We start from the raw sequence: 27643 nt of genomic DNA on the forward strand, positions 1-27643 counted from the left end.
GCACGGCCGGCAGGGCCTTTGCCATCCAGGGTGAGATGAGCCGAGGGGCGCACCCCGTGTCGCAGCCCGCTGTCCACGGTCGGCCGGCACGCGGGGACGCGGGCTGCTCAGACAATGGAAACTTCCCTGCTGTTCCCTGAGTTGCTGGAGTCAGCGATTGGACCGCATTTGGCCGATTCGCTGGCGGCCGCTGCAAGGCACCTGCTTTCTGGGCCGACTCCGGCAGGAAAGTGCTGATGCGCCTAAAAGACCAGCAGGCGGGGTGCTGGCGGCCTGGGGAGCTGCCAAGGTGGAGGCTCCGCATGCCAGCCGGCGTGTTGGCCTCACCCGCAGCGGGGCCAGCTGCTCTGCCGGACGGAAGTGTGGTCACCTTCCCGGATCATCAGAATCTTCGTCCGGGGCGACCCCTGAGTCCCGAGCCCGCATCTCAGATGCACCCAGAGCTGACCTCAAACCCAGGGGTGTCCTCCAGCCCAGTTCCCACGGATCCTGTGGGATCTGAGGTTGATTTATTTCTTTTTAAGTATATTTGTATTGATTTCAGAGAGGAAAGGAGAGGGAGAGAGAGAATCATGGATTGGCTGCCTCCTGCACACCCCCCACTGGGGATGGAGCCCACAACCCGGGCATGGTTCCTGACAGGGAATCGAACCCTGACCTCCTGGTTCGTAGGTCGACGCTCATCACTGAGCCACGCCGGCCGGGCGAGATCTGTGGTTTCACGTGCTGTTTCCTCTCTTCCCAGGCAGCCAGGATTGCTTGCCACCTGCGGCGTCTTTTCAGAGACGGCGGCGGCTGGCACGGAAACCGGCTACATGAGACGCGAGGCTGGGCCCCTGATCAGGTTGCTCTCCGCTGCCGGGGGCGCCTCGTCCCGGGCCCAGGGCGGGGCGTGCGGTGAGGAGCCCCGTCAGTCGGAGTCCAGGCCCAGACAGCGTGGCCTTGACCCCGGAGGCCCGTGGCGAGTCCCCGAGGTTGGGAGCCCACTTCCCAGGAGCGCAGCAGCCCCGACTCTCGCCCCTGGGGGCCCCCGAGGCCCAGTGCAGACCCCGGCGAGAGGGGCCCCAGGCTTCTCCGGGATTCAGTTCAGAGCTGGCACTGGATTGCCCACCAGGCTGCCCAGGGGGTGTGGCCCTGGGGACGCTGGGTGTCGGGGGGCAGCGCCCACCCATGGACGGTCCTGAGGCCCCAGGTCCTCGCCGGGACGCCACCTGTGGGGAAGGAGCGAGGGACACCCGGACAGAAGGCCGCCCGGCCCCCGAGGAGGCGAGTGGCCCCAGCTGCAGCCTCGGGAGTGGCCCCCAGACCCCCTTGCCCCCCGCCAGCCCCCCGCCGGCCTTCATCTCCAGCTTCAGCTTCATCCGGCTCTCGCTCAGTTCAGCCAGCGAACGTGGAGAAGCGGAGGGCTGCCCGCCGGCCAGGGAGGCCAAGGACACGGGGGCCAGAGCTGCCAGCCCAGATGGGCACCACCAGGACCCTGGATGTCTCTCTCCCCGCTTTGGTCTCAAGGCAGCTCGGGGCCCCGCGGACTCCGCCTGGACTCGGACGGGCGGCCCCCGGCTGGAGGGTGAGCCACTCTCTGTACTGGACACAGACGCCGCCTCCTCCTGCTCCCTGGATCCCCCAGGGTGCGAGGGGACTGCTAGCCGCTGGGACCCGCTGCTCCGGAAGTGCGAACCCCTGCTGCAGGGGTGTCTGCTCAGCCACCGCCGACGGCTGGAGGTGGGTGTCCCCAGCCCCGGGTCACCGGTCACAGTCTCTCATGAGCTCCGGGCAGAGGGCAGGAAGTGGGCGGTTCTGGGGGTGACCAACTTCCCCCCGAAGCTGCAGGAGACGCTGCTGCACGCCCGTCCCCTGCTTCTCCTTTTCCCTCCGAACACAGATCTGTTCTCCTTTCAGCTTCTCTGTCACGGAGGAGCTCAGATTTGCTCTCTGTTGGGCCGAGGGCTCCCCTGCTGATCCAGGCCCAGGTGATGCATGGTTAGTGCAGCCCAGCTCAGCTACCAGACAGGAACAAGCCAGCGAGAGGGGACGGCCCGGGAGCAGGGGACGGAGCTGGCTGTGTGGCGGCTGAGAGTTACAGAGTGGTGATACCCGTGTGGGATGCCACCCTCCTACTGTGGGGTCTGCCTGCCAGAGGGCATTTCCCGTTAAACCCCTCAGCTTCCTTGTTCTTTTTATTTATTTTTATTTTTTTAATTGATTTCAGAGAGGAAGGGAGAGGGAGAGGGAGATAGAAACAGCAATGATGAGAGAGAATCGCTGATCGGCTGCCTCCTGCATGCCCCACACTGGGGATCGAGGTCCCAACCCGGGCATGTGCCCTGACCGGGAATCGAACTGTGACCTCCTGGTTCATGGATTGACATGCAACCCCTGAGGCACAGTGACCAGGCTTGTAAGAGATTCCTGACATATTACCTTCCTCCAGTTCACCCACCGCATGGCCAGCAGAGCTGTGTTCCTGGGCGGTGGTGGGAAAGGGTTAGTCCTTGGTCTGAACCTTTGGGGCTCCTTGCTCCCGGGGACGGCATCCAAGTTCCTTATCCTGATCATCGCTGCCTTTCCTCTCCCCCCTCCCCCCCAGCCTGCCTGGGGGTGCCTTCCTCCTGCTGGGCCATCTGGTGCTGCTTCCTGTCCGCAGACCCCCGGCAGCTGCGCCTCAGAACTTTGCTCACAGTTTTCCCTCTGCCTGGAATTTCCTTCCTACACCTTCCCACCTGCCCGGCTCCTGTGTATCCTTTCTGGGGGCTCCGCAGCCACTTCCCCGTGTGACATTTCCTGCCCCCTCTGCACCCAATGCGTCCCCCCCCTTCCATTTTGTTCCCAAAGCACTTTGGACATGTCCCTGTTACAGCACTCACCACGTCCAGTGATGATTTTAAAAAATATATTTTTATTGATTTCAGAGAGGAAGGGGGAGGGAGGGAGAGAGGAAGAAAGAGAGAGAGAGAGAGAGAGAGAGAGACATCAATGATGAGAGAGAGTCACTGATCGGCCGCCTCCTGCACGCCCCCCTACTGGGGATTCAGCCTGCAACCCGGGCACGTGTCCTGACCGGGAATCGAACCCTGACCTTCTGGTTCCTAGGTCGATGCTCAACCCCTGAGCCGCACTGGCCGGCCTGGCCACCTTCCTAATTTTAATCTGATTATTATTTTTTTTTAGAATGGAGACCGTTAGGTCAGGTGAGGACATTTGTGTCCTTTTCATGATGCATGTTTCACGTAGCTGAGGCTACCGTGGCATGTTTTTGTTTAAAGTGACCTTTTAACTCTGTGGAGTTTATGCTCACATGACACTTTTTGTTTATGTACCTTTTTTTGTGTGTCAGAAAGGAATTCATCTGGCGCTGGAAAAATGTACACGCGTGGTTCCTTTCTTCCAGGCGAATGAAGACGTTCAGTTGTGCAATAGCTTCTGAATGCTCGCAGCGTTAGGAAGATAAGCTGGCTTTGAATGCCGTTGTAATTTCGTTTTCCTTTTCTCTCCCCCAAAACAACATAGGTGAACGCCTTAAGGCTGAAGCTTCAGAAACTCCAGGAGAAAGCCGTTGAGGAGGAGGATTACGATAAGGGTGAGTTTGACTTGTTTATCGGCTGTTTCTTCTGTTCCAGAATGTTCCATCTCTCACTCCCTTCCCGCCCAGATCTGCCTTCTGCCCCCAGATGAACTGGGCATTCACTTCCTCCAGACCAGCGGTTCTCAACCTTCTGGCCCTTTCGATACAGCTCCTCATGCTGTGACCCAACCATAACATTATTTTCGTTGCTACTTCATCACTGTCATGTTGCTCCTGTGATGAATCGTCATGTAAATATCTGACATGCAGGATGGTCTTAGGCGGCCCCTGTGAAAGGGTCGTTCGACCGCCAAAGGGGTCGCGACCCACAGGTTGAGAACCACTGCTCTAGACATTCGTCTCGGTGACAATAGACTAGTTATTTTTATTTTTTTATTTGTTTTTTATTGATTTAAGGGAGGGAGAGGGAGAGGGAGAGAAACATGAGTGATGAGAGAGAATCATGGATCAGCTGCCTCCTGAGTGCCTCACACTGGGGATCGAGCCTGCAACCCAGGCCAGTGTCCTGACCGGGAATTGAACTGTGACCTCCAGGTTCATAGGTCGATGCTCAACCACTGAGCCTCGCTGGCCGGGCTGAGCTCTTTGGCTTCATACTCTCTGGGACCACATGGCAAATGGGATGAGTTTGAAAGGGGCCAGCCGAGCTACAGGGGTCAAATCTATTAGCGTTCCATGAAGATGCCCGCCAGTGCCTACGCGAGGAAGGAGAAGTGGTAACACAAGACGAGAAGGTGGACTTGATCAGAAGCCAGAAACACACAAATTAGGAAGGTGGCCCGGCCAGCCTGGCTCAGGGGTTGAGCATCGACCTATGAACCAGGAGGTCAGGGTTCGAGTCCCAGTCAGGGCACATGCCCGGGTTTCGGCCTTGATCCCCAGTGTAGGGCGTGCAGGAGGCAGCCGATCCATGACTCTCTCTCATCATTGATGTTTCTATCTCTCTCTCCCTCTCCCTTCCTCTCTGAAATCAATAAAAATATATTCAAAAAGGAAAATAAAAGAAAAGACCATGGGACGGGTGGCAGCCTCTGAGTCACCTCTCTGCCTGCAGTCCGCAGGCAGGAAATGAGCCCCAGCGACATGGCTCCTTATTTCCTATTTGCCAAGAAGGAGCTCGTTCGCATGCAGCCTGACTCCTCTCAAGCTGCAAAAAGTGCTGGGTGTGAGGCGAAGCATATAGATTAAAGCGTGCAAATCACAACGAAGCACTGACAGCTCGGCCGGCCGCGCCCCCTCTCCCGAGGGCACACTGTTTTTCTTCCCGGTGGTCTGAATGTCATGACCCTGAGTTTCTTGTTCTCGGCCTCATTCTCGGCTGCACGACATTGGGTGACATTGAGAAAATGGAACTGAAACTCTGCTTGGGCTCTGAAGGAATTGGCTATCTTAATTTTGAGAGTAGATGGAAAAAAATGGAAAAGGAGAAAAATAAAAGAGGCATAAGTGGGGTGCTAAGGACAAGAGCAAAGAGGAAGAGATTGGAGAGGTTGATTCTCTGTCCGGGTCATTTTTCTTTAAAAAAAAAAAAGTTTTATTGATTTCAGAGAGAGGAAGGGAGAGGGAGAGAGAGAGAAACGTGAACGATGAGGGAGAATCATCGATCAGCTGCCTCCTGCACACCCCGCATTGGGGATCGCACCCACAACCCAGTCATGCCCTGACCAGGAATCGAACCGTGACCTCCTGGTTCATAGGTCGATGCTCAACCACTGAGCCACGCCGGCCGGGTATGTCCGGGTCATGTTTCTGCGAGCGTCTGCTGCTCTGTGACCTGTGCCCTCGTGGGCAGAGGGGGTTCAGGGTCAGTTCCCAGCCAACGGTTCGATCCTTCCATCCAAAACTGCCATTCAAGAGCATGGCGCCCGTGTCCTCTGCGTCGCGGCAATGACACGGTGCCACCGCCGTCCCGTGGGCCCCTCGAGCTCCACATGCCTCGCTGGGCAGCTAATTTGTTTTTATAAGCGGTTCCACCACTTAATTAAATCTCGCATCTTGTCTGATAGAACTCGGACAGCCGCTCTACCAGCAACACACTCTGCACGACAGAGTGTCACAGCCGAGGGGCCCTCCCGTGGCTGCTGTCCCGGGTGTAAGGGACCTTCCGTGGCTCCCTGCCTGCGGCCCCTGCGTGTGCATCGGCCGCTCCGGAGGCCCTGTCTTCCCCAGGCGACGCCTGACCCACTTCCTGAAAAAAAGTTATCTGGGAAAATGTGACTGTGTCCTGTGAGAGTTGGGAACAGAGACCTTGGCTGTCTATAGATATTTGAGGGGGACCGAGGTCTTGAGTTGGAAGGAGGCAGACACCCTGCAGAACTCAAGGGCGTCTCGTGGGCCATGGGTGGAAGTCACAGGGGGAATTGCTTGCTCTTCCCTGGTGCTGGTGGCGGGGGTCGGGACCAGGAGTCTTTAAAAAAAACAGCCCTGATCTGTCTGGCTCGGTGGATGGAGCCGGCCTGCGGACTAAAGGATCCCAGGTTCGATTCTGGTCAAGGACATGTCCCTGGGTTGCAGACGCATCCCCAGTGGGGGGTGTGCAGGAGGCAGCTGATCAATGTTTCTCTCTCATCGATGTTTCTAACTCTCTATCCCTCTCCCTTCCTCTCTGCAAAAAATCAATAAAATATATTTAAATATGTATGCGTGTGTGTATATATTTTTGGTATTAATTTCAGAGAGGAAGGGGGAGGGAGAGAGAGCTAGAAACATCCATGATGAGAGAGAATCATGGATGGGCTGCCTCCTGCACGCCCCACACTGGGGATCGAGCCTGTAACCCTGGCATGTGCCCTGACCGGGAATCGAACTGGGACCTCCTTGTTCTAGGTCGACGCTCAGCCACTGGGCACATGCCCGCCGGGTTGTGGCCTCGATCCCCAGTGGGGGCCATGCAGGAGGCGGCCAATCCACGATTCTCCCTCATCATTGATGTTTCTCTCTCTCTCTCTCCCTCTCCCTTCCTCTCTGAAGTCAGTAAAAATCAATAAAAAACAAAAACGTACGGGGATGACAGGGTGACAGAATCAGATAGGTCCCAGGTCTCCTAGCGGCAGCTGGAATACCCCTGAGCGCCTCGCCTCACGCCTTTGACAGGCGACAGGGACCGGAGAGCCCCCGGCAGAGGGACGCTGTGACATCCCACAGTAGACACGCGGGGCTGCTTCCAGTCACGGCAGCGTGCTGGGCGGAATGACCTTTATCAAAGGCTGACGACAGTGATGTAGCAGAAGGGACAGCTTTCCACTTGACCTTTACAGCACGCCCGCTTGTCTCCCGGGGAAATAAGTCACCGCCGACCGGCTCCGTGGGACCCGGCGGACGCTCGCTGTCTGGGAGGAGAGAGGACCGAGCAGCCCCTGAGCTCTGCAGTGAGATGACTGTCATGTCCCCACGCGCGGCTTGGAAATGACCACTACCCGGTCACTGCCAGGACATGTGGCGGAATTATTATTATTGTTTTTGTTAATCCTCACCCAAGGATGTTTTTCTGTTGATTTTTAAAGAGATGCCCTAACCGGTTTGGCTCGGTGGATAGAGCGTCGGCCTGCGGACTGAAGGGTCCCAGGTTCGATTCTGGTCAGGGGCATGCATGTACCTGGGTTGCGGGCACATCCCCAGTGGGCGGGTGTGCGGGAGGCAGCTGATGGATGTTTCTCTCTCATCAATGTTTCTAACTCTCTATCCCTCTCCCTTCCTCTCTGTAAAAAATCAATAAAATATCTTAAAAAATAATAATTAAAAAAATAAAGAGCGTGGAAGAGAGGGGGAAAGACAGAGAGAAGCATCGAGGTGAGAGAAACACATGGATCGGTTGCCTCCTGCCCACGCCCCCCTGGTAGGGGAGGAGCCTGCAACTGAGGAATCCAACCCGGGACCCTTTGGTCCGCAGGCTGCCGCTCTAGCCACTGAGCCAGACCGGCTAGGGCTCAACCCGGGCTGCTTTTACACGTTTTTTTTTTTTTTAAAATATATTTTATTGATTTTTTACGGAGAGGAAGGAAGAGGGATAGACAGTTAGAAACATCGATCAGCTGCCTCCTGCACACTCCCTACTGGGGATGTGCCCGCAACCAAGGTACATGCCCTTGGCCTGAATCGAACCCGGGACCCTTTGGTCCGCAGGCCGACGCTCTATCCACTGATCCAAACCGGTTAGGGCTGCTTTTACACGTCTAATGGAAGCTTGACCTTCGAGGGTCCAAACCACAGGAGCTGGAGGTGCCCAGGCTGCAGGGCGATGGCGCGCGACTCCGATTGGGCGCCCAGCGTGGGGACGGGAGTGCCGAGCGCCCTGCCAGTCGTCCAGGCGACGCAGGTGCTTCCGATGAGTTTTCCAGCGCAAACAGCCGCGGGCTCGCGGTCAAGGCTGTTCTGTGTCCGTGCCCCTGAGAGCTGCGCCTTCCCTTCCCGGCGGCTGGAACCAATTGCTTTGGATCCGCCATGCGGCCGCAACACCCAGGCGCAGCCTCCTGCTGGGGAGTCTCCCAGAATTCAGTCCACAGAGCCAGCCGTGACCGTGTCTTTTGACACAATGCGAAGAAAAAGAGGATTCGGGTGGGAAAACAGGATCAGGAAGGATAAGGGTGGCATCTTGCTGCTGTCCCTGTCGTTCTCGCCTTTCCGGATAGTCTGAGGCTGGTCGTGAGCTCGAGGAAAGGCCCGCTGATCAGAGTCCATCCTTTTGGGCCCGTGCCAGCTTTCCACAGACGATCTCACTTAACCCTCAGCAAACCTTAGGGTGCAGATGCTCGTGTGCACCCCGTGTCTGCACATTAAGAAACTGGAGCCGAGGAAGTTAAGTTAAGCGACTTGAAGGTCAGACAGCCGGGAGGGGCAGAGTTGAGGTGCGGACTCCATTTTCTCCTAGTCCCACATGATGAAGGCATCCGTGTTATCTTTTTCTTTTTAAAATATATTTTTATTGATCTCAGAGAGGAAAGGAGAGGGAGAGAGAGAGAGAGAGAAACATCAATGATGAAAGAGAATCATGGATCAGCTGCCTCCTGCACGCTCCCCACTGGGGATGGAGCCCGCCACCCGGGTGTGTGCCCTGAGCGGGAATCGAACCACGGGGCCTCCTGGTTCATAGGTTGACACTCAACCACTGAGTCTCGCCGACTGGGCAAGACAGGAAATTCTTTTTTTTTTTTTTTTTTAAATATATTTTTATTGATTTTTTACAGAGAAGAAGGGGGAGGGATAGAGAGTTGGAAACATCGATGAGAGAGAAACATCGATCAGCTGCCTCCTGCACACCCCCTACTGGGATGTGCCCACAACCAAGTACATGCCCTTGACTGGAATCGAACCTGGGGCCCTTCAGTCCGCAGGCCGACGCTCCATCCACCGAGCCAAACCGGTTAGGGCAAGACAGGAGATTCTTAAAAGCACCAACTGAGAGATGCACGCCCTGGCCTGGAACCTGTGCCCTTGGCCATGTCATCAGGGTGGACGTGGACTGGGCGTGGAGCTGGGAGGCCCTGGGTTGTCTGCTTTGAGTTGCATGAATCTTCACTCCTCTTTCATCGTTTTGCGTTTCTAGCGGAAACGTTCAAGCACAAGTTGGACAACCTGGAGGAGGAGGAGGAGGAGGAGAGCAGCCTGTGCTTCCAGCTCCCCTCGAGGCAGCCGGCCCTCTGCAGCCTCCTGGTCCACCTGGGAGCCCAGGCCGAGGCCGCCTTGCACCGGGCAGCTGAGCAGTAAGTGCTGGGGAGGCCACCTCCTCTCCCCGTCTCCCCGTCTCCCGTCTCCCGCTCTCAGTCCAGGGGGTGAAGAGCTGGGAGGGGTGAGCTGGGGAGACCTGCTGCTGCTTTTGATCGGAAACGCCCTTTTGTTGGTTGGGCAGGTGGCAGTTTCTTCCCGGGTGAGGGACCCGTGTGGGTCCCGCCCCTAAGACACCCTTTCCACCAGTCGACAGGGAGAGGCCCTGGACATGGGGTTTTTTAATTGATTTCAGAGAGGAAGGGAGAGGGACAGAGAGAGAAACATCAATGAGAGAGAATCATGGATTGGCTGCCTCCTGCACGCCCCCCACTGGGGATGGAGCCTGCAACCGGGCATGTGTACCGACTGGGAATCAAACCCTGACCTCCTGGTTCATAGGTCGAAGCTCAACCACTGAGCCACACCAGCCGGGCTGGGATCTTATTTTACAAACAGGTTTTATTCCTCCTTAAATGATTGGGGGAAAAGACGAAAGTAGAAAGGGCAGCATTTTTTTTTTTTTTTTTTTGCAGCAGTGGGCAGTCCCAGATGGGGGCCTGCGAGCCACCTCAGGTCTGCACGGGCGTCCAAGACACCCCGAGTGCCCTGCACCCCGAGTGCTGTTCTAACATCCCAGCCTCCTGCTTTATTTTTTAAAATATATATTGTTACTCATTTCAGAGAGGAAGGGAGAGGGAGAGAGAGGTAGATACATCAATGATGAGAGAGAACCATTGATCGGCTACCTCCTGCACGCCCCTCACTGGGGATTGAGCCCGCAACCCGGGCACGTGCCCTTGACTGGAATCGAACCTGGGACTCTTCAGTCCGTAGGCCAGTGCTCTATCCACTGAACCACACCAGCCAGGGCCCGCCCTCCTGCTTTGATTCTCGCCCCAGGGACGGGCTTGTTTCTCATCCTGATTCGCTGAGAGCAGCGCCACTGCCGACACTGGGGATTACACAGTGAGACTGTGGAGCACAAAGGGAACAACACTGTGGAAGGGAGAGGCGGGGGGCTCAGAGGACTGAGGTCTGCGGGACGGGAACCTGTCCCCGGCTTCATTCCGGAGCTGCCATGTGTCCCGGGGCGCCGCTCAGCCGGCTGGGGACGCTTTCCGCACCCCCATCGGAGCCCGAGAGGCAGGGAGGCGCGAGGGTAACTGCAGGGGCTTCCCTGGTGGGTTAGGTAATGAATGTGATTAACCAGCACGGAGAATTCCCAGGTACCCACCTGTCGCTCTTCGTCGCTCATTTCAATCAGATGCCGATTTCCTCCCATGGCTCCCAGCCCGGCCCAGATGGCACCCTGTGTAGGAAATTCAGGAAACTGCATATTTGCACACGCAGAGCACACGGGGAAATAATGTGTGCAGAGGAGTGGTCTCAGGAGCAGAGCGCCGACTATAAGCCAGTTCTGGGTTTTCTGGGACCCTGGACTCATGAAATCAGTCAACAGATATTTGCTGAGACCCTGCTCCGGCTGGGCCCTGGGACCCAGGACTGTCCCCTGAGGCTCACAGTCTAGCGCAAGGGGCTGTGTGAACAGGCCAGACTGGAGGGGGGGCGAGGGGGGCGGGCGGAGGAGGCAGCGTGTCCATTCCCGTGGAATTCAATAGATGAGGATGGCTTTGTTCTCTCCTGATTCCGGTAAAGCCTCAGAAACAGTCCATCTTTTTTCAATCGAAAGTATTTTACTTTTAATTTTTTAAAATAGATTTTTATTGGTTTCAGAGAGGAAAGGAGAGGGGGAGAGAGATAGAAACATCAATGATGAGAGAGAATCACGGATCGGCTGCCTCCAGCACGCCCCACAGTGGGGATGGAGCCCGCCACCCGGGCATGTGCCCCGACCGGGAATTGAACCGTGACCTCCTGGTTCATAGGTCGATGCTCAACCACTGAGCCACGCCAGCCGGGCTAGTAGCTGCATTTAAAAAAAAGAAACATGTAAAAAAGTTAATTTAAAAAATATATTTAATTCAACTTGATGCATAAAAAAGTATTATCATTCCAACCTGTAACGAACATCAAAATGTCATCAATGAGCTATTTTTCACTCTTTGTTTTTTATTGAATCTTTAACATCAGGTGTGTTTTCCAGGATCAGCACATATATAACCACCTGAGGCAAGGGGATGGGCAGTGGGCGATGCAGGTCCGACAATAGCAAGCTGGCTCCTCTCGAAACCAAAAGCCCCGACAGATGGTCATTAACGCAGAAACGTCCACTGGGGAGCTCGCCCCGGGGACCCGCCTAAGGATGAGGACAGCTGGGGCCACTTTGTGAAATCTCTTGCTCTTAACATTCTTGTAGACCCGAGGGTCCCAGCTTCCCCATGTCTGTACCCACACGCCTGCTTTATTTTAAGGGCGGGCGGCGAGGACACCCAGGCCCCGCTCTGCATGGTCCCCCCGGCTGACGGCCCCCCGTGCGCATCTGTCACCAGACGAGACCGACTTCTTCACGAAAAGCAGCAACTGCAGGTAAGCAGGTGAGGAATATTCAAGAAACAGGAAGCAGGCCTGCCCGGCGCGGCTCTGTGGTGGAGCGTCGACCTATGAACCAGGGGGTCACGGTTCGATTCCCGGTCAGGGCACATGCCCGGGGGGTGGGCTCCATCCCCAGTGTGGGGCGTGCAGGAGGCAGCCGATCCGTGATTCTCTCTCATCATGGATGTTTCCATCTCCCTCTCCCTTCCTCTTTGAAATCAATAAAAATATATTTAAAAAAAGAAATAGGAAGCACTTTCCTTATCCATTTAGGCCAAAGGCAGCGCAGCGGTTCTGTGCGTGGGTGGTCATTAGTGCTTGGCTGTCCCCCGCGAGTGCAAAGGGCAGAGACGCGGGAGGTGACAGCTGGGCTCACAGGAGCCTCCTTGCAAACTAGCGGCTGCCGCTTGCGGCCTCCGGCTTGTTCCGATGGCGCTCATTACCTTTGCGGGCGCCTCCCTGCCTGCCAGGCCCATGTGTCACCTCTTATCAGCCTGACCTTCAGAGAGGGCTTTCCAGGCGGGAAGAAATCGCTTAGGAAATTCCTGTCCAGTTGGACTGTGAGCAGCAGTTGCTAGGAGGTGGATTTTAAGTATGGATTGGGCGAGGCAGACGCTCTGGGAATGACTGGCAGGCGCCACGTGGGAGCTCCGGGTGGCCCTGAGCAGTGGACGGGTCACCCAGGGGCTGGGAGCCCAGTGGTAGCACCAAGCTAAGTTGGGGGAGGGGGCGGGGTGAGGGTGATCAGGAGCTCTGGACGGTGAGACGCCCCCCAGAGGCAGGACACTTGAAGCGGAATCTCCACTTGCTGGAGCCTGGGGGCTTGGAGGCAGGAGTGGGGGGCCTGGAGTCAGGAATGGGGGGCCTGGAGGCAGGAGTGGTGTGCTGGGGGCCTGGAGGCAGGAGTGGGGGGCCTGGAGGCAGGAATGGGGAGGCTGGGGGCCTGGAGGCCGGAATGAAGGGCTGGGGGCCTGGAGGCAGGAATGGGGGGTCTGGAGGCAGGAGTGGGGGGCCTGGAGGCAGGAATGGGGGGTCTGGAGGCAGGAGTGGAGGGCCTGGAGGCAGGAGTGGGGGGCCTGGAGGCAGGAGTGGGGTCGCTGGGGGCAGGAATGGGGGGGCTGGAGGCAGGAGTGGGGACGCTGGGGGCAGGAATGGGGGGCCTGGAGGCAGGAGTGGGGGGTCTGGAGGCAGGAGTGGGGACGCTGGGGGCAGGAATGGGGGGCCTGGAGGCAGGAGTGGGGGGGCTGGGGGCCTGGAGGCAGGAGTGGGGTGCTGGGGGCCTGGAGGCAGGAGTGGGGGGCCTGGAGGCAGGAGTGGGGAGCAGTGAGGGAACGTGGAGCAGAGGCAGCCTGGCTTCTGGAAGGAGCCTCGGACTTGAACACCCAGCTCCGCAGCACGCACAGGGCTGATGTGTGAACTCGCCTCTCCTCTCCCTGCAGGAGGAGATGGAAGCCCTGCAGGCCCGTATGTCTGTGCTGGCAGCGAAGGACCAGCAGCTGAGAAGGGAGATGGAGCTGCAGCAGCAACTCCTCCGGTGGCGGGACTGTGACCTGCGGCCCCTGCTGGAAGGGCTGACCCCAGGCGAGCTGCAGGAGGTCCACCAGGCGGCAAGGGACACCCTGGCCCTGGCCGGTCAGAGTCCCCTCCCTGCAGGACCTCCCGAAGCCGTAAGGAGGTACTGGTGACTTCCTGCCATTTCCGATTGCTCACCTGGACCCGTGTGTGGGTGCTGTCCCTCATGTATGATATTTTCCAAATGGAGCTGCAGTTCTTTGTTTTATTTTAAAAAATATATATTTGTATTGATTTCAGAGGGGAAGGGAGAGCGAGAGAGAGAGAGAAACATCAATCTGTTGCCTCCCATATGCGCCTCGACTAGGGATGGAACCCACAACCCAGGTGTGTGCCCTAACTGGGAATCGAACCCACAACCTTTTTGGTGTACGGAGATGATGATCCAACCAACTGAGCCTCCAGCCAGGGCCTTCTCTCTCTCTTTGACGGACTTTTCTCGTCTCAAAGAGTTACGAGAATTTAAAATGCGAATCTGTGTCAGGGATATAGGAGCGTGCCTGGGACACAGGAAGTGCTCAATAAATGTTCGCACGATTATTCCCACGAGTATTCCGACGAAGATACTCACTCGCGTCAGTGTGGTCTGGGGTGCGTGTTAAACCATCACCTGGTGCCTTGTGGAGGTATGTCTTTCTAGGGCCCAGTGCCATTTGATCTGAGACGAGTTATTTGTCACAAGCAGCGTGCAAGCTGGCGAGAAACAAGTGATTTGTTTGAATCCTCAGCGTGCATATAACGCTTGTGTCTAGACATTTCACTCATCTAATTGGGTGGTTGTCAATGTGTATTTCTGCTCCTGGAATCGTGGTTTGGGGACCACAATGTAACGCAAGGAGCAGTGGGTGTTTGGGGTCCACGTGACATCATCTGTCGTAGGCCAGACACCCCACCTCAATCATAACAGATCCCCTGCCCAGCTGGTGTGGCTCAGTGGTTGAGCGTCGACCTATGAACCGGGAGGTCACAGTTTGATTCCCGGTCAGGGCACAGGCCCGGGTTGCGGGCTCGATCCCCAGTGTGTGGCGTGCAGGAGGCAGCCGATCCATAATTCTCTCTTATCATTGATCTCTCTCTCTCTCTCTCCCTCTCCCTTCCTTTCTGAAATCAATAGGAATATATTGTTTAATAACCTTTGTTTAATAGAGTTCTACTGCTAAAAATAGCACGCGAGCCACTGGCAGGGGGCATGGATTATTCATGTTCCCCCGCCCCCCTGCCGCGTCCATTCCCTGTCTACCCCAGGGAGGCAAGGAATGTTAACATTAGCCTGAGCAAAACATAATTAGGCAGGTAAATCTACTGCAAGACGTAATATAGCATAAATTACATAAATTAAATGTAAATCAGATCAAACAGAAAACAACGCGGCCAATTACGCGCATCGCTGCCTCCCTGCTCTCGCCCGCGTGTCTGAAGGAGGCTGATGTTTTCTCTGGGAAAGAGCCGGAGCTGAGCCCAGACCCACTCGGTGAGTCAGCCCGGAGGGCGGTGCTTGCCCCCCTGGACGTTCGCTGAAGATGCTGCCCAGGGGGTCAGCTCCATTCCAGGGTCCTAAGTGCACCCACTGCCCATCTGTCCTGTTAATGCGTGAATCAGTCTTTTGAGTGTGGCTGGGAACACCTGTTTTTTTTTTTAAAACTATGTTTTTATTGATTTCAGAGAGGAAAGGGAGAGGGAGAGAGAGATAGAAACATCAATGATGAGAGAGACTCATGGATCCGCTGCCTCCCGCACGCCCCCTATTGGGGATCAAGCCTGCAACCCAGCATGTGCCCAGACCGGGAATCAAACTGTGACCTCCTGGTTCATAGGTCAACGCCCGACCCCTGAGCCACGCCGGCCGGGCATAGGTAGATGTACTTTAAATTCGTGCATCTCCTGTGTGCCCCCCCCACCCCACACTGCCACACACAGCAGGCGCTCGGCACAGGTGGGCGGGATGGCACTGTGTCCCCGAACAGATCAGCGGGTGACCAGCCTATGAACCACTGTCCCGTGTAGACCTTCGCGTTTGGTAGGTAGTTGCAGGGCCGTGAATGTTAACCCTCTGCCGCCAGGAGCATATCTGGGGCGTTCCTGCCCCTGTCAGTGGACGTGCCCTGTGGAGTTTAACTTTGGCCTAAGCAGAGCATCACCCGGGAGGGGCAGTCCGTTTCCCGCCAGCATATTAACGCCACAGCCAATGGGAGCCCCCCCCCTTTTTAAAAAAAATATATTTTTATTGATTTCAGAGAGGAAGGAAGAGGGAGAGAGAGATAGAAACATCAATGATGAGAACCATTGATTGGCTGCCTCCTGCACACCCCCACTGGGGATCGAGCCCGCAACCTAGGCATATGCCCTGACCGGAATCGAACCTGGGACCCTTCAGTCCGCAGGCCGATGCTCTGTCCACCGAGCCAAACTGGCTAGGGCAACGGGAGCCCCTTTGGCATCGTCTTTCCTTCTGTTCTTCAGCCAGAGGGCCGACGGGGGCCAGTGTCTCCGAGTGTCCCGCATGGGGTGGGATGGAACGGTGACTCCCAGGAGACCAAGGTCCTCTCTTTCGTTCGTTCTTCCAGCCTCCAGGAAAGGCTGAAACCCCTCCACTGGTCCCTGAGAGAAATCGCTGCGAAGGTAAGGCCTCCCCACGCCCGTTCCCTAAAGAGATCGCGCTTCGCTGCCTTCGCAGTTGTCCCCGATGAGGACTCAGGCTTGTCTCCCTCCTCCCCTCCTCCCCCCCAGGTGTGCAGGACCCAGAGGCTGTGCGGCTCCCTGCGGAGGAGCCTTCACGAGATCGAGACCCAGCTCCCGGCGTTGCTGGAGGCCAAAATGCTGGCCGTGTCAGGTAACCGCTGCCCAGCCGGCCACCTCCAGCTCTGGTGGCTGAAAACGTCGTTTCTTTAAGAGTTTAAGACGCCCCGGGCTCTCTGTGTCGTTCCGGCCGGTGTTTCCGTGGCGTTATGTGCCTGTAGGTGCTCAGTGGGGCGGCCGAGGGCACTGGTGACAAGACCCACGAATAGATGGGCAGCGAGGTCTCCTTATGAAGGGATGGGTGAGCCTCGTACAGATACATGTTCACACGTGATAAGGAGGAAGTTATCTGTGTGGGTACCCTGTTTGGGACTTCCACTTCCTGTTTCTTTTTATTTCTATCTTTTTAAAATCTATTTTGTTGATTTCAAAGAGGAAGGGAGAGGCAGAGAGAGATGGAAGCATCAGCAATGAGAATCATAGATGGGCTGCCTCCTGCACGCCCCCCTACTGGGGATGGAGCCGGCAACCTGGTCAGGGCACACGCCCAGGAATCGAACCGTGACCTCCTAGTTCATAGGTCGATGCTCAGCCACTGAGCCACGCCATTTGGGCCACTTTCTGTGTGTTTTTTTTATAAAGAGTTTAAGATTACAGGTCCTCAATGTCCTTCTAGCCCAGTGGTACTCAACCTTCTGGCCCTTTCAATACAGTTCCTCATGTGGTGACCCAACCATAACATTATTTTCGTGGCTACTTCATCACTGTCATGTTGCTACTGTGACGAATCGTCATGGAAATATCTGATAGGCAGGGTGGTCTTAGGCGACCCCCGTGAAAAGGTCGTTCGGCCGCCAAAGGGGTCGCGACCCACAGGTTGAGAACCACTGTTCTAGCCAGTGTTCCTGTGGCATCATGTACCTATAGAAGCTCAGTGAGGGGCTATTGGATGTGGTCAGCCCCTTCCCATAGAGTAGGGGTGGGGAACCTTTTTCCTGCCAAGGGCCATCTGCATATTTATATCACAATCCACGGGCCATACAATATTATCAACTTGGAAACTAGCCTGCAGACATTTAATTAACTCACCCCTGCTGCCTCAGGAGGCCAGACCAAATGATTTCTCGGGCCTTGTGGGCCCGCAGGCCGGACGTCCCCCACCCCCGTTATCCGGGGAAGAGTGATAACACGGTACAAGGTGACGCCCAGTTTAACAACCTGCTCATCGATGACAGGGTGTTGGGATACTCAGGGGATCCCTTTTCAGTCTGGTAGTTATTAAGGGATATACTACTCCATTAGTAGGTTGAAAGCACGCGTTTCTTTTTCTTTTTCTTTCTTTTCTTTTCTTTTTTTTTTTAAAATATATTTTATTGATCTTTTACAGAGAGGAAGGGAGAGAGATAGAGAGCTAGAAACATCGATGAGAGAGAAACATCGATCAGCCGCCTCCTGCACATCTCCCACTGGGGATATGCCCGCAACCCAGGCACACGCCCCTGACCGGAATCGAACCTGGGACCCCCCAGTCCGCAGTCCGACGCTCCATCCACTGAGCCAAACCGGTTTCGGCGAAAACACGCGTTTCTGACTCTGTCATTTACACAGTCCACCGTATTGTTTTATTTCGTCTCACAACAGCTGTATTACGTTGGTGGGAGAGGTACAGGTGGGGGCCTCGGGGAACAGATGGGGGTGGTGGTGGAGGCCCGGGGGTACCCCGTGGTTAAGTTCACTCAGTTACCGAGAGGCGGCCGATCGGGCTGGCGTCCAGGTGGGACGTCTGGATCCTCATCAGCTTCAGAAGAGCCGTAAACATTTAATGTAAGGTACGATCGTCCCAGGCCTGGGCTTTGTGTGGCTTTAAGAAGGAAGGTAATCCCTGGCAGCTTCTGTCTTCACTTCATTAAACAAGTACCGTTGGCAGCTAACGAGCAATTTGGCTCCCGGCGCGGCCACGCGGGTTATTTACAACCAGGAGGACGCGAAAGGGGGGCCTGGGGCTCAGCTCTTCACGGCGCCACGAGCCATTTCCTTGGAATGATGGCCCCACTGGCCGAGAGAGAGATGGGAAGAGTGAACACGGTCTCGCTTCGAGCTGGGGCTCTGCCTGCCTCCATCAGCGCGTCCTTCCCGGGGGTACAGGCGGACGTGTCTCCCTGAAGCCCAGGGGAGGCGGTATGTCATTCAGGCAGCGGGGCCAGCCCTCTCTGCCGTGGGGATCATTTCTCGTTAGACTCCCAGGAGGAACGCGTGGGAAGGTGTCTTGCATTTGGGGCCTGGGGTTTTCTGTTTTGTTCTCCGATCAGCTGAGGGAATCGGTGTCGCCTGAAGAATTGGGCTGGGAACTCACCTCTTTTTTTTTTTTAAAAAAAATATTTGTATTGATTTCAGATAGAAATGTCATTGATGAGAGAGAATCACGGATCGGCTGCCTCCTGCACACCCCCTACTAGGGATCGAGCCTGCAACCCGGGCACGTGCCCTGACGGGGGAATCGAACCGTGACCTCCTGGTTCATAGGTCGAAGCTAGACCACTGAGCCACACCAGCCGGGCAAGAATCTGTGTGTGGGGTGGTGGTGGGGATGGTGGTGGTGGGAAATATTTAAACTCAGACTCGTTGAGGATAAAGGGAGACAGAACAGAGTGGCTAAAATCAGCTTCAGCTTTAGCATATGCCTAGAGATCTTTAATTTTATTTGTAGAATAGAATATCTTGACAGGGGCTTTAAGAAAAACCAATGTGAGCCCTGGCTGGTTTGGCTCAGTGGGTAGAGCGTTGGCCTGTGGACTGTAGGGTCCCGGGTTCGATTCCAGCCAAGGGCACATGCCCAGGTTGCAGGATCAAGCCCCACTTGGGGCGGGGGGTGTGTGCAGGAGGCAGCCGATCCATGATTCTCTCTCATCATTGATGTTTCTATGTCTTTCTCCCTCTGCCTTCCTCTCTAAAAAAAATATATATATATATATATATATATGTATGTATATATATATATATATATATATATATATATATGAAAAAAATCCACGTGAATGCCCAAGGGTGCTCGCTCCCCTGGCTGCTGAGAAGGCCGGCATGTGTGTTGCGCGATGGCGAAGGCGAGCCATTCATCTCCACGCCAACCCTCGGTGCGTCTAGGAGCGGGCCCATTAGAGTCTCGGAGATTGGGGTCACCGGGTCCCTGATGGGCCTCTCTTCAGGAGTCAGCGTCTGTACTGCTCTGATTTCCATCACAGGCCTCTGGGCCCGTTCCCGCCGTCAGCGAGCTTGGCCTCGGGCTGGGGACTGAGGCCAGGACGCGTCTGAAATATCAGCCGAGGGCGGCGTAGCATTCCGAGGGCTCGCGCTCCGACATGAACGGCCTCTTTGGGAACTGGGCTCCTTGTGCGTGTGTAACACTTGCACGGCTCTCACGATGCGTTTCCCAGCCGTGCTCCCCAGACGGCAGGCGGGGCCCGGGGCTCAGTTAATGATCATTCACATCTGATCGAGGGCCCGGGTCTCGGGTTTGCACTGAGTTGCAGATGGGCCTGGGACCGTGCTCCCAGCCGCCCCTCTGTACAGGCCCTCGTGTCTGCGTGAGCTCTTCCCACGTGTGTTCAGACGCCTTTTCTCTCTGGACCGTCCCCAGGAGGCGATGGCACTCTGGGGCGTGTTTTGCCTGGTGGCTCAGTTGGGGGCACAGTTGGTGCCCCCCCCCGACTGTTTGATCTCTTGCTTGAAAACCGGGTGCAGCCCGGGCGGCGAGGCTCAGGGGTTGAGCACTGACCTAGGAACCAGGAGGTCACGGTTCGATTCCCGGTCAGGGCACATGCCCGGGTTGCGGGCTCGATCCCCAGTGTGGGGCGTGCAGGAGGCAGCCGATCCATGATTCTCTCTCATCCTTGATGTTTCTCCCTCTCTCCCTCTCTCTCCCTCCCTGAAATCAATAAAAATATATTAAAAAAACAGTAAGTCCTTCAGGCTTGGGGATGCCTCAAAGCTTACGTCTCCTTCTCTCCACGCGGTGCTGCAGGAAACCATTTCTCCACGGCCAAGGAGCTCGCAGAGGAGATCGGCGCGCTGACCATGGAGAGGGACGGGCTGGAGGGCCTCCTGGCCCGGCTGGCGGGGCTGAGCGCCAGGAACGTCGCCGCGCTGGGGGGTGTGCAGGCCGATTACAGCCGGCTGCAGAGGGAGCTGGACCGCGGGAAGGCCGCCCACGGTAAGCTGTCTCCGCTGTTGCTGCCGAAATATTTGAGATCGATGGTGCGGTGTGGCCAGGCGGCTCGGACCGCGCTCCGCCTGGGGGTCCCTGAAGCGCGTCCTGATCACACGCACACGCCTCCGCCCAACAGGAGGAGTGTTTGCCAGGAGCCTTGGCAAGCGGGGAGAGTTACTTGGCAGCTTTTGTTCTGCAATCGCAGGCGATCGATCCTTCCTTTCTCTGTCCGACCCCCGCCTCCACTCCCCGGACTTGCTGATGCTGGTGGTGGTGGAGAGCAAGCGCTGCCTTGGCGCGCGGCTTGGGAACTTGCCCTGTTGGACGGTCGTCTTCCTTTGGGTCCCTGGCTCTGTTTTCTGGCTTGACAATCGCAGATGAATGCGGGCCGGTTCTGAGAAACCCGAGAAAAGGCCGGGGAGTGGCTCTTCTGTGCGTGAGCTTTTCTGAGAGCTTCCCCCCCCCCCCACCTCCCCAGGAGCGATGCAGGCGAGGCCAGAGTGGCCCCCAGCGGAGGAGTTAGCGTTTCGTGTTCCTTTTCCCAGGCTCCTCGTGAGGACTCGTCAAGGTCGCCTGGAGGTCGGCTCCCCGAGGGGTAGTCTCAGCAGACTCCAGTTCAGTCCAAATGGATAAAGTAAAAAAAATCTTGCTTCTTAAAAAAAACAAAAAAAGTGAAGCATTTACGACGATTCCGTTTCTAACACGCAGAATGGAATCCTAAGAAGCAAACTCAGATTTAAAATCTATGCGATGCTGGGGCCTGTTTCTTTACCAGTAAAAGGGGAAGAGTAATTTCCATCTCGTAGGCTGATCCGTGGTACAGATTCAATGAGGTGACAGACAAGGGGTGTGTGTGTGTGTGTGTGTGTGTGTAAGTATGTGTGTTAATGGGTGTGTCCATGCATTTTCCCTAGGAACTCCAGGTTTCTGGAGGGCAGAGGTCACACATAGCCTATCATGGTCCCTACATGCATGTTGTTTCCTAGGAAAATGAAAGACACACATACTAATAGTGACTATATTTACAAAGTATGCTTATCTCGAAAGAAGAGAAGACTGGGGGTATCGCGTAGCTAGATTTGAAATCGGCTAGCAGAACCTAGGTGTGCCATTTTACTATGAGTAAATTTTGTTTTAAAGGCTTCCTAACCTGTGTAGACGGAGGTCTCTTCACAGAGTTAGGGTGGTAACTGTTACTGTGCCTTTTAAAAATGTCTGTATTGTTATTGAGTTCAGAGAGGAAGGGACAGGGAGAGAGAGAGAAACATCTATGATGAGAGAGAGTCATAGATCAGTTGCCTTCTGCACGCCCTCTCCTGGGGGTCGAGCCCGCAACCCAGGCATGTGCCCTGACCAGGAATCGAACCGTGACCTCCTGGTTCACAGGTCGACGCTCAACCACTGAGCCACGCCGGCCGGTGTTACCGTGTCTTTTTAGTGATGGACACCCCTAGGTTGGCTCAACTCAGAGCTGCTTTTTCTTTTTCACTTTTCCCCAAGCCTTGTTTTTGTCAACCTTTGGGGCCTTGGTGTATAACTGTGGTCCTGAGGAACCCCAGCGCGCTCCCCCGAGATGGAGCAGTGTGGCTCACGTTACCATGGCGATGAGCATTGTGTATCTCAACTGAGTTCCTGCTGTGGACTTTTAAAAATTGGATGAACAATGAAAACAATGAAATCTCGCCTATGATCCCCACACAATTTTGGGCACAGCATGGGGAATGCTCTATGTATCTATCTATACTAATAAAAGGGTAATATGCTAATTAGACCAGACATCTTCCGGACGTCCTTCCGGACAAAGCCACATTGGCAGGGGTTGAGGCAGAGGCAGTTAGGGGCGATCAGGCTGGCACGGGGGAGCAGTTAGGAGCCAGTGGTCCCAGATTGTGAGAGGGATGTCCCAGATTGGAGAGGGTGCAGGCTGGGCTGAGGGACACACCCCCCCTGCCCCCCCCCCCCGCCGTGCATGAATTTTGTGCACCGGGCCACTAGTATATATATATATGGCTAATATGCAAAGTCCCTTCGGGAGTTTGACCAGGAGACTGGGAATTCGATCGCTCACTATGACGTGTGCTGACCACCAGGGGGTGACGTGGAACTAAGGGAGGCCCCAGCCAGCAGCCAGAAGGCCCCGATCGGCCCTGATCGCCGGCCAGGCCTAGGGACCCCACCCGTGCACGAATTTCATGCACCGGGCCTCTAGTCTAAGAATAAAGGAGATGTGAGCAAATTTGGACCAATTCAGGGCAGCGGCGTTCCCACTGAACAGTTGAGCTCTGGAGAGCCGGTAGTGTCTCTTTAAACAGGACTTCCTGAATGTCATCGCTGTCACTTCACTGAGGATTCTGAGAGTGATGAATAAAACATAAACAAATGGGACGAGAGATGGTTCCCGGGGAGGATGCTGCATTGCAGATGGCTCATTACCACGGCGAAGGCGTCCGGGTCTTGCGCTTGGATTTTGCTGGATCAGCTACCCTTTCCCCCACACGGTGGCCTGGAGCGGGTTTGTAACCAATCGGGGGTGACTTGGCTGTGCGTGAACCAAATGAACACTCCTGCGTCTGGGAGAGTGTGGGGGACAGAAAAATAAAATAAATAAACGACGAACGAATTCCTTAGTCAGGGAAAGCTTTTATCTGGTGAAATGCAACAAAACTGGCCGCAGCGCACACGCCTGTTGTCGCTTGTCGGGTTTCGAGAGTTGAGAAGTCAGAGGGAGTCTGTGCTCAGGTTTAAACGTAGAGCAAACCCCAAGGGATGGACGCATAGGCACGTGTGTACCCCACGCGGACTCTTTTATCTCCGATAAAACATCTTCAAGGAAGACTGTTGGAAAGATGAGCTATGTGTCGTGTGCTTAAAAGCAGGTCCTGAGCGATGCCAGTGTGGCTCAATGGTTGAGCCTCGACCTATGAACCAGGAGGTCACGGTTTGATTCCCGTCAAGGGCACAGGCCCGGGTTGGGGGCTCGATCCCCAGTCGGGGGCGTGCAGGAGGCAGCCGATCAGTGATTCTCTCTCATCATGGATGTCTCTCTCTCTCTCTCTCTCCCTCTTCCTTCCTCTCTGAAATCAATAGAAATATATTTAAAAAGCAACCAACAAACAAGAAAATCCAACCTTGACTTCCAGCAAGGCTTGTAGGTGGCGGCCTCAGGAAGAAAAGGCCGGTGAGGGCTGGATGGGCAGCTCCAGGTGATCAGGGTCCCGGACGCTTCCGTTTGGTTCACCTGCGGCCCTTCGACACGTGTCGCTCTGACCCCAACGGCTGGCGCAGGCACACCGTGTCTCAGTCCCGCAGGGGGTTCTGCAGCCTCGGGATCTTGGGGTGTGACTCAGGTGCCAAGGAGGCCGTCTTGGTGACAAAGTGTATACCTCGCAGTGACTCACCCCTGCCCAGCTTGCTTCCTGCGTGGCTGACGGTACCCATATCAGGTGTCTGTGGCTGGATTGTATGTCCATTGAGGTCAAAGCTCCGTTCATTTGCTTCATTTGTTTCATCACGGTGTCCAGCATGGTGGCTTTAGAAATGTACCAGGAATATTTTTTTTTGTTTACCAGGGCCAGATATTCCTTTATTTTTCATTATAGACCCACACCTTAGACCTTTTTCTTTAAAATAAATATATATATATTTTTATTGATTTCAGAGAGGAAGGGAGAGAGAGAGAGAGAGAGAGAGAGAGAAACATCAATGATGAGAGAGAATCATGGATCGGCTGCCTCCTGCCCGCCCCACACTGGGGATCGAGCCGGCACCCCGGGCACGTGCCCTGACCGGCAATCGAACCAACCGTGACTTCCTGGTTCATAGGTTGACGCTCAACCGCTGAGCCCGTCGGCCGGGCTTGGATCATCTTTTTAAAAAAACATTAAAAAAATTCATTTTCCCGTTTTCAGGGAGAGCGGAGATACGTTTGATGGCCTTTCCTGGAGATGCGTGCGTGCCTGAGGTAGATACTCAGATTGGGGTGTTAGCAGACAGGGCAGCGTGATGAGAAGGGAGTGAAAATGCCAAAGTGCCCGTGGGCACAGGGAGACAGAAATCGCCGCTGGGTCCATTGGCTCCCGCCACCGTGGGTGATGCCCGTCTACGAAGAGGGGCCGAGGGGGGGGGGGCTTCAGTCCCTACGGGTGCCCTTAACGCCTCAGGAGGACTCGTTGGACATCTGAGCAGCTGTCGGTGCAGTGGGATGGAACGAAGAGCTCAGTTGATCTCTCAGTTCCCCGCATGCTGAGGCAAATGAACGGCGAACCTTTAATCACGGTGGATTTCAACCTTTTTGTGAGGGGAGGGGGGGATGGAGCTGTCAGGAGAATCTGCTTTGCGGGCGAGAGACCACACTGAGATGTCCCAGGACTGTCCCCCCCCCCCCCCCCCCCCTTGTGGGCATTCTGCACTGTGCTTCATTCATAGTGTTCGTCTCACACTGTAACTCGAATACCAAGGAAGCAGACGCGTGTGTGGGGGGAGGGGGGAGGACTTAACCACAGAAGAATCAGGGCTGGAATTTAAATGGGACCTCACTCGCGTGTCCATGCATTTCCCTGCTCCCTGCCAGCTGTCCTTAGAAATATCCTGTAGATGTGCTCACACTCCCGCAGGCAGGCGCTATGGCTGGGGCCGAGCAGGAGATGCTTTAAAAAAAAAAAAAAACGGTGAAGGGGTTGTTGGTGCGAATATCAAATGGCAGGATGTCGCCGTGTCTGGGAGCGAGGGCCGGCTGTGTCCGGCTGACACGCATTTGCCCTTGAGGGAGCGAGGAGGAAGGGCGGGCAGCCGGGCGGCTCCGGAGCGGGGACCTGGGAGGGGAGTCAACTTGTACATCACGGCTCAGGGCCAGGCCCGACCTCTTGCTTCGTCTTGGAGGTTTGCGTCTGTTTCCCAAAGGCGGGGATTTCAGGGTAGAATAGTCATCAGCTCTCCCGGTGTGTCCCTCAGGGTCGAGGTCTCCACCGATGGGTCCATGACGGGTCCATGCTTCACCGCAGCTGGTCCTGAGGTCAGCCGTGGTGTTGCTCGTCCGGTTTTGCTGCTTTTCTGGGCCTGGAGCCGAAACACCACGGAGGAGGCCTGGCTGTTATCTCTAGTTTGACCCAAGCTCTGTCTGTGGTCTGCAGGCGGGAGGCTGTGCTCCTAAGGTTACTGGATGCGGCTCAGAGCCTCGATGTCCTGAGGGCTTCATGCTTCAGGGGGTGGGAGTCCGATTGTAACCAGACAACCCAGGCAGGGGTCCGGGCTGCCTGCCACGACTTGAGCCAATTCAGCAGAGAGGGGGCTGAGTCCTAGATGAGCGTTGATTCCAGTCCTGCCGGCAGCGTGGAGAGCGGCAGGGCACCCACAAACATCTGCTCTGCCCCCCATCCCCCCATCAGCCAGCTGCCTATATTGGGGAGAAGGACAGGGTGACGTGGGGAGGTAGGAGTGACAGGCATGGGACAGGACGCACGGGAGAATCCTTACAGGTTACCGGTCCTGCGGGCTGGGTGGGGGTCACGGAGGGCGGGCGCTGCCAGGCACCCTGGGACCAGGTCACAGGCCGTAGGGGCTGCGGGTTGTACGTAGAGGCCGGGTGCCTCTGGGACTAGGTTGTGTCGGCCGCGAGGCTGTCAGTCTTTCCATGACGGTGGGCAGCTCTCGGGACAGGGGGACGGACCGCATTCCGACGGGAGCGCCCGTGACCCGGGGCGTAGGGCTCCCAGCCAGGGCAGGACGTGCTTCCTCTATCCGCACAGACCCGTCACGGATAACAGAGCAGCATGAATATTTCTTATCACGGCCGCGGGTCCCCACTGTTCTGTGTCTGCCCCTGACACTATGAGGCTGTTCTCCGGCCCCCTTCCAAAGGATTGGTCCGGTTCAGTTGGTCTGACCCATCCAGCCTGTCTAACACTGGGTATTGTTTCTTACAAAATGATTAGTACAGTAACAATAACAGCCCGGCCGGTGTGGCTCAGTGGTTGAGCGTCGACCTATGAACCAGGAGGTCACAGTTCGATTCCTGCTCAGGGCACATGCCTGGGTTGTGGGCTCGATCCCCAGTGGGGGACGTGCAGGGGGGGTCAGCCGATCCATGATTCTCTCTCATCATGGATGCTTCTCTCTCCCTCTTCCTTCCTCTCTGAAATCAATTAAAACAATATATGTAGCCCTAGTTGGTTTGGCTCAGCGGATAGAGCGTCGGCCTGTAGACTGAAGGGTCCCGGGTTTGATTCCGGTCAGGGGCACATGCCCAGGTTGTGGGCTCGAGCCCCAGTAGGGGGCGTGCAGGAAGCAGCTGATCCATGATTCGCTCTCATCATGGATGTTTCTCTATCCCTCTCCCTTCCTCTCTAAAATCAATAAAAAATATTTAAAAAAATATATGTGTATATATAAAAAATAAAAACGTCAAATTGTTGTGCCTTGGCTTAGAACTGCCCTCCCTACAGTGACCAACCCTCCCCAATTATATAAAAATCTGGGGAGAGAAAAAGTGGACGAGGCAGGATGACCACGGCCAAACACGAAGTCCACCTGGGCCCCACGAGGGCAGCGAAGCAGCCGGGGCAAGAAAACATTTCCCACCGGGCCCTCGCACCTTCCCCAGAGCTAAGAAAACCTGAAAAATCAGACTCCCCACAAACGGTGATGTCTCGGGTGAGGAGCGTCTCTCTCGGGTTGCGAAACATATGGCAGCTTCAAAGAGGAGGAAGTGCACTGCGAAGTGGCAGGAAGCCATCGCTCACGGCCATGCCAACGAGGAGAACAAGCCATTTCTTACAAAATTAATCACTGGAAAAACTGACAGCGTAAAGGAGGGCAGAGCAAGCCCCGGGAATAGGGATTCTGTGAAATCTCACAGAACTGGACTCAATTTTTTTTTTTAAAAAAAATATACTTTATTGATTTTTTTACAGAGAGGAAGGGAGAGGGATAGAGAGTCAGAAACATCGATGAGAGAGAAACATCGATCAGCTGCCTCCTGCACACCCCCCACTGGGGATGTGCCTGCAACCAAGGTCCATGCCCTTGACCGGAATCGAACCTGGGATCCTTCAGTCCGCAGGCCGACGCTCTATCCACTGAGCCACACCGGTCAGGGCTGGACCCAATTTTTAAAAATCCATCTTTAATTCTTCCAAGCCCCGAATGAGAGAATATTTTAAATGGTTTCAAAAATTCACTCAGAAGCTTAGAAAGATGGCGGTCACATTTTACAAGTTGTATTTCTGGTAATCAACAAGACATTGGAGTAAATTCTTTCTTAAAATGTTCCATTGATTTCAGAGAGGAAGGGAGAGGGAGAGATGGGAACATCTATGATGAGAAAGAATCATGGATCGGCTGCCTCCTGCACACCC

At 55.5% G+C, this 27643-nt stretch overlaps 1 protein-coding gene across 1 annotated transcript in view; it reads left to right on the forward strand.

The window, feature by feature from the left end:
• The first annotated feature begins 815 nt into the window (after positions 1-815).
• The window catches only part of DISC1 (DISC1 scaffold protein), a 54173-nt gene continuing 27345 nt past the window's right edge, over positions 816-27643 (forward strand). The window contains exons 1-9 of the mRNA XM_036355195.1: positions 816-897; positions 1115-1722; positions 3508-3577; positions 9126-9282; positions 11659-11773; positions 13219-13454; positions 15916-15970; positions 16079-16181; positions 20106-20294. Coding sequence (XP_036211088.1) covers positions 816-897; positions 1115-1722; positions 3508-3577; positions 9126-9282; positions 11659-11773; positions 13219-13454; positions 15916-15970; positions 16079-16181; positions 20106-20294 — 1615 coding nt within the window. The remainder of the gene's footprint in view (positions 898-1114; positions 1723-3507; positions 3578-9125; positions 9283-11658; positions 11774-13218; positions 13455-15915; positions 15971-16078; positions 16182-20105; positions 20295-27643) is intronic.

Source organism: Myotis myotis, unplaced genomic scaffold (assembly GCF_014108235.1).
Source record: "Myotis myotis isolate mMyoMyo1 unplaced genomic scaffold, mMyoMyo1.p scaffold_m19_p_21, whole genome shotgun sequence".
NCBI lineage: Eukaryota > Metazoa > Chordata > Mammalia > Chiroptera > Vespertilionidae > Myotis > Myotis myotis.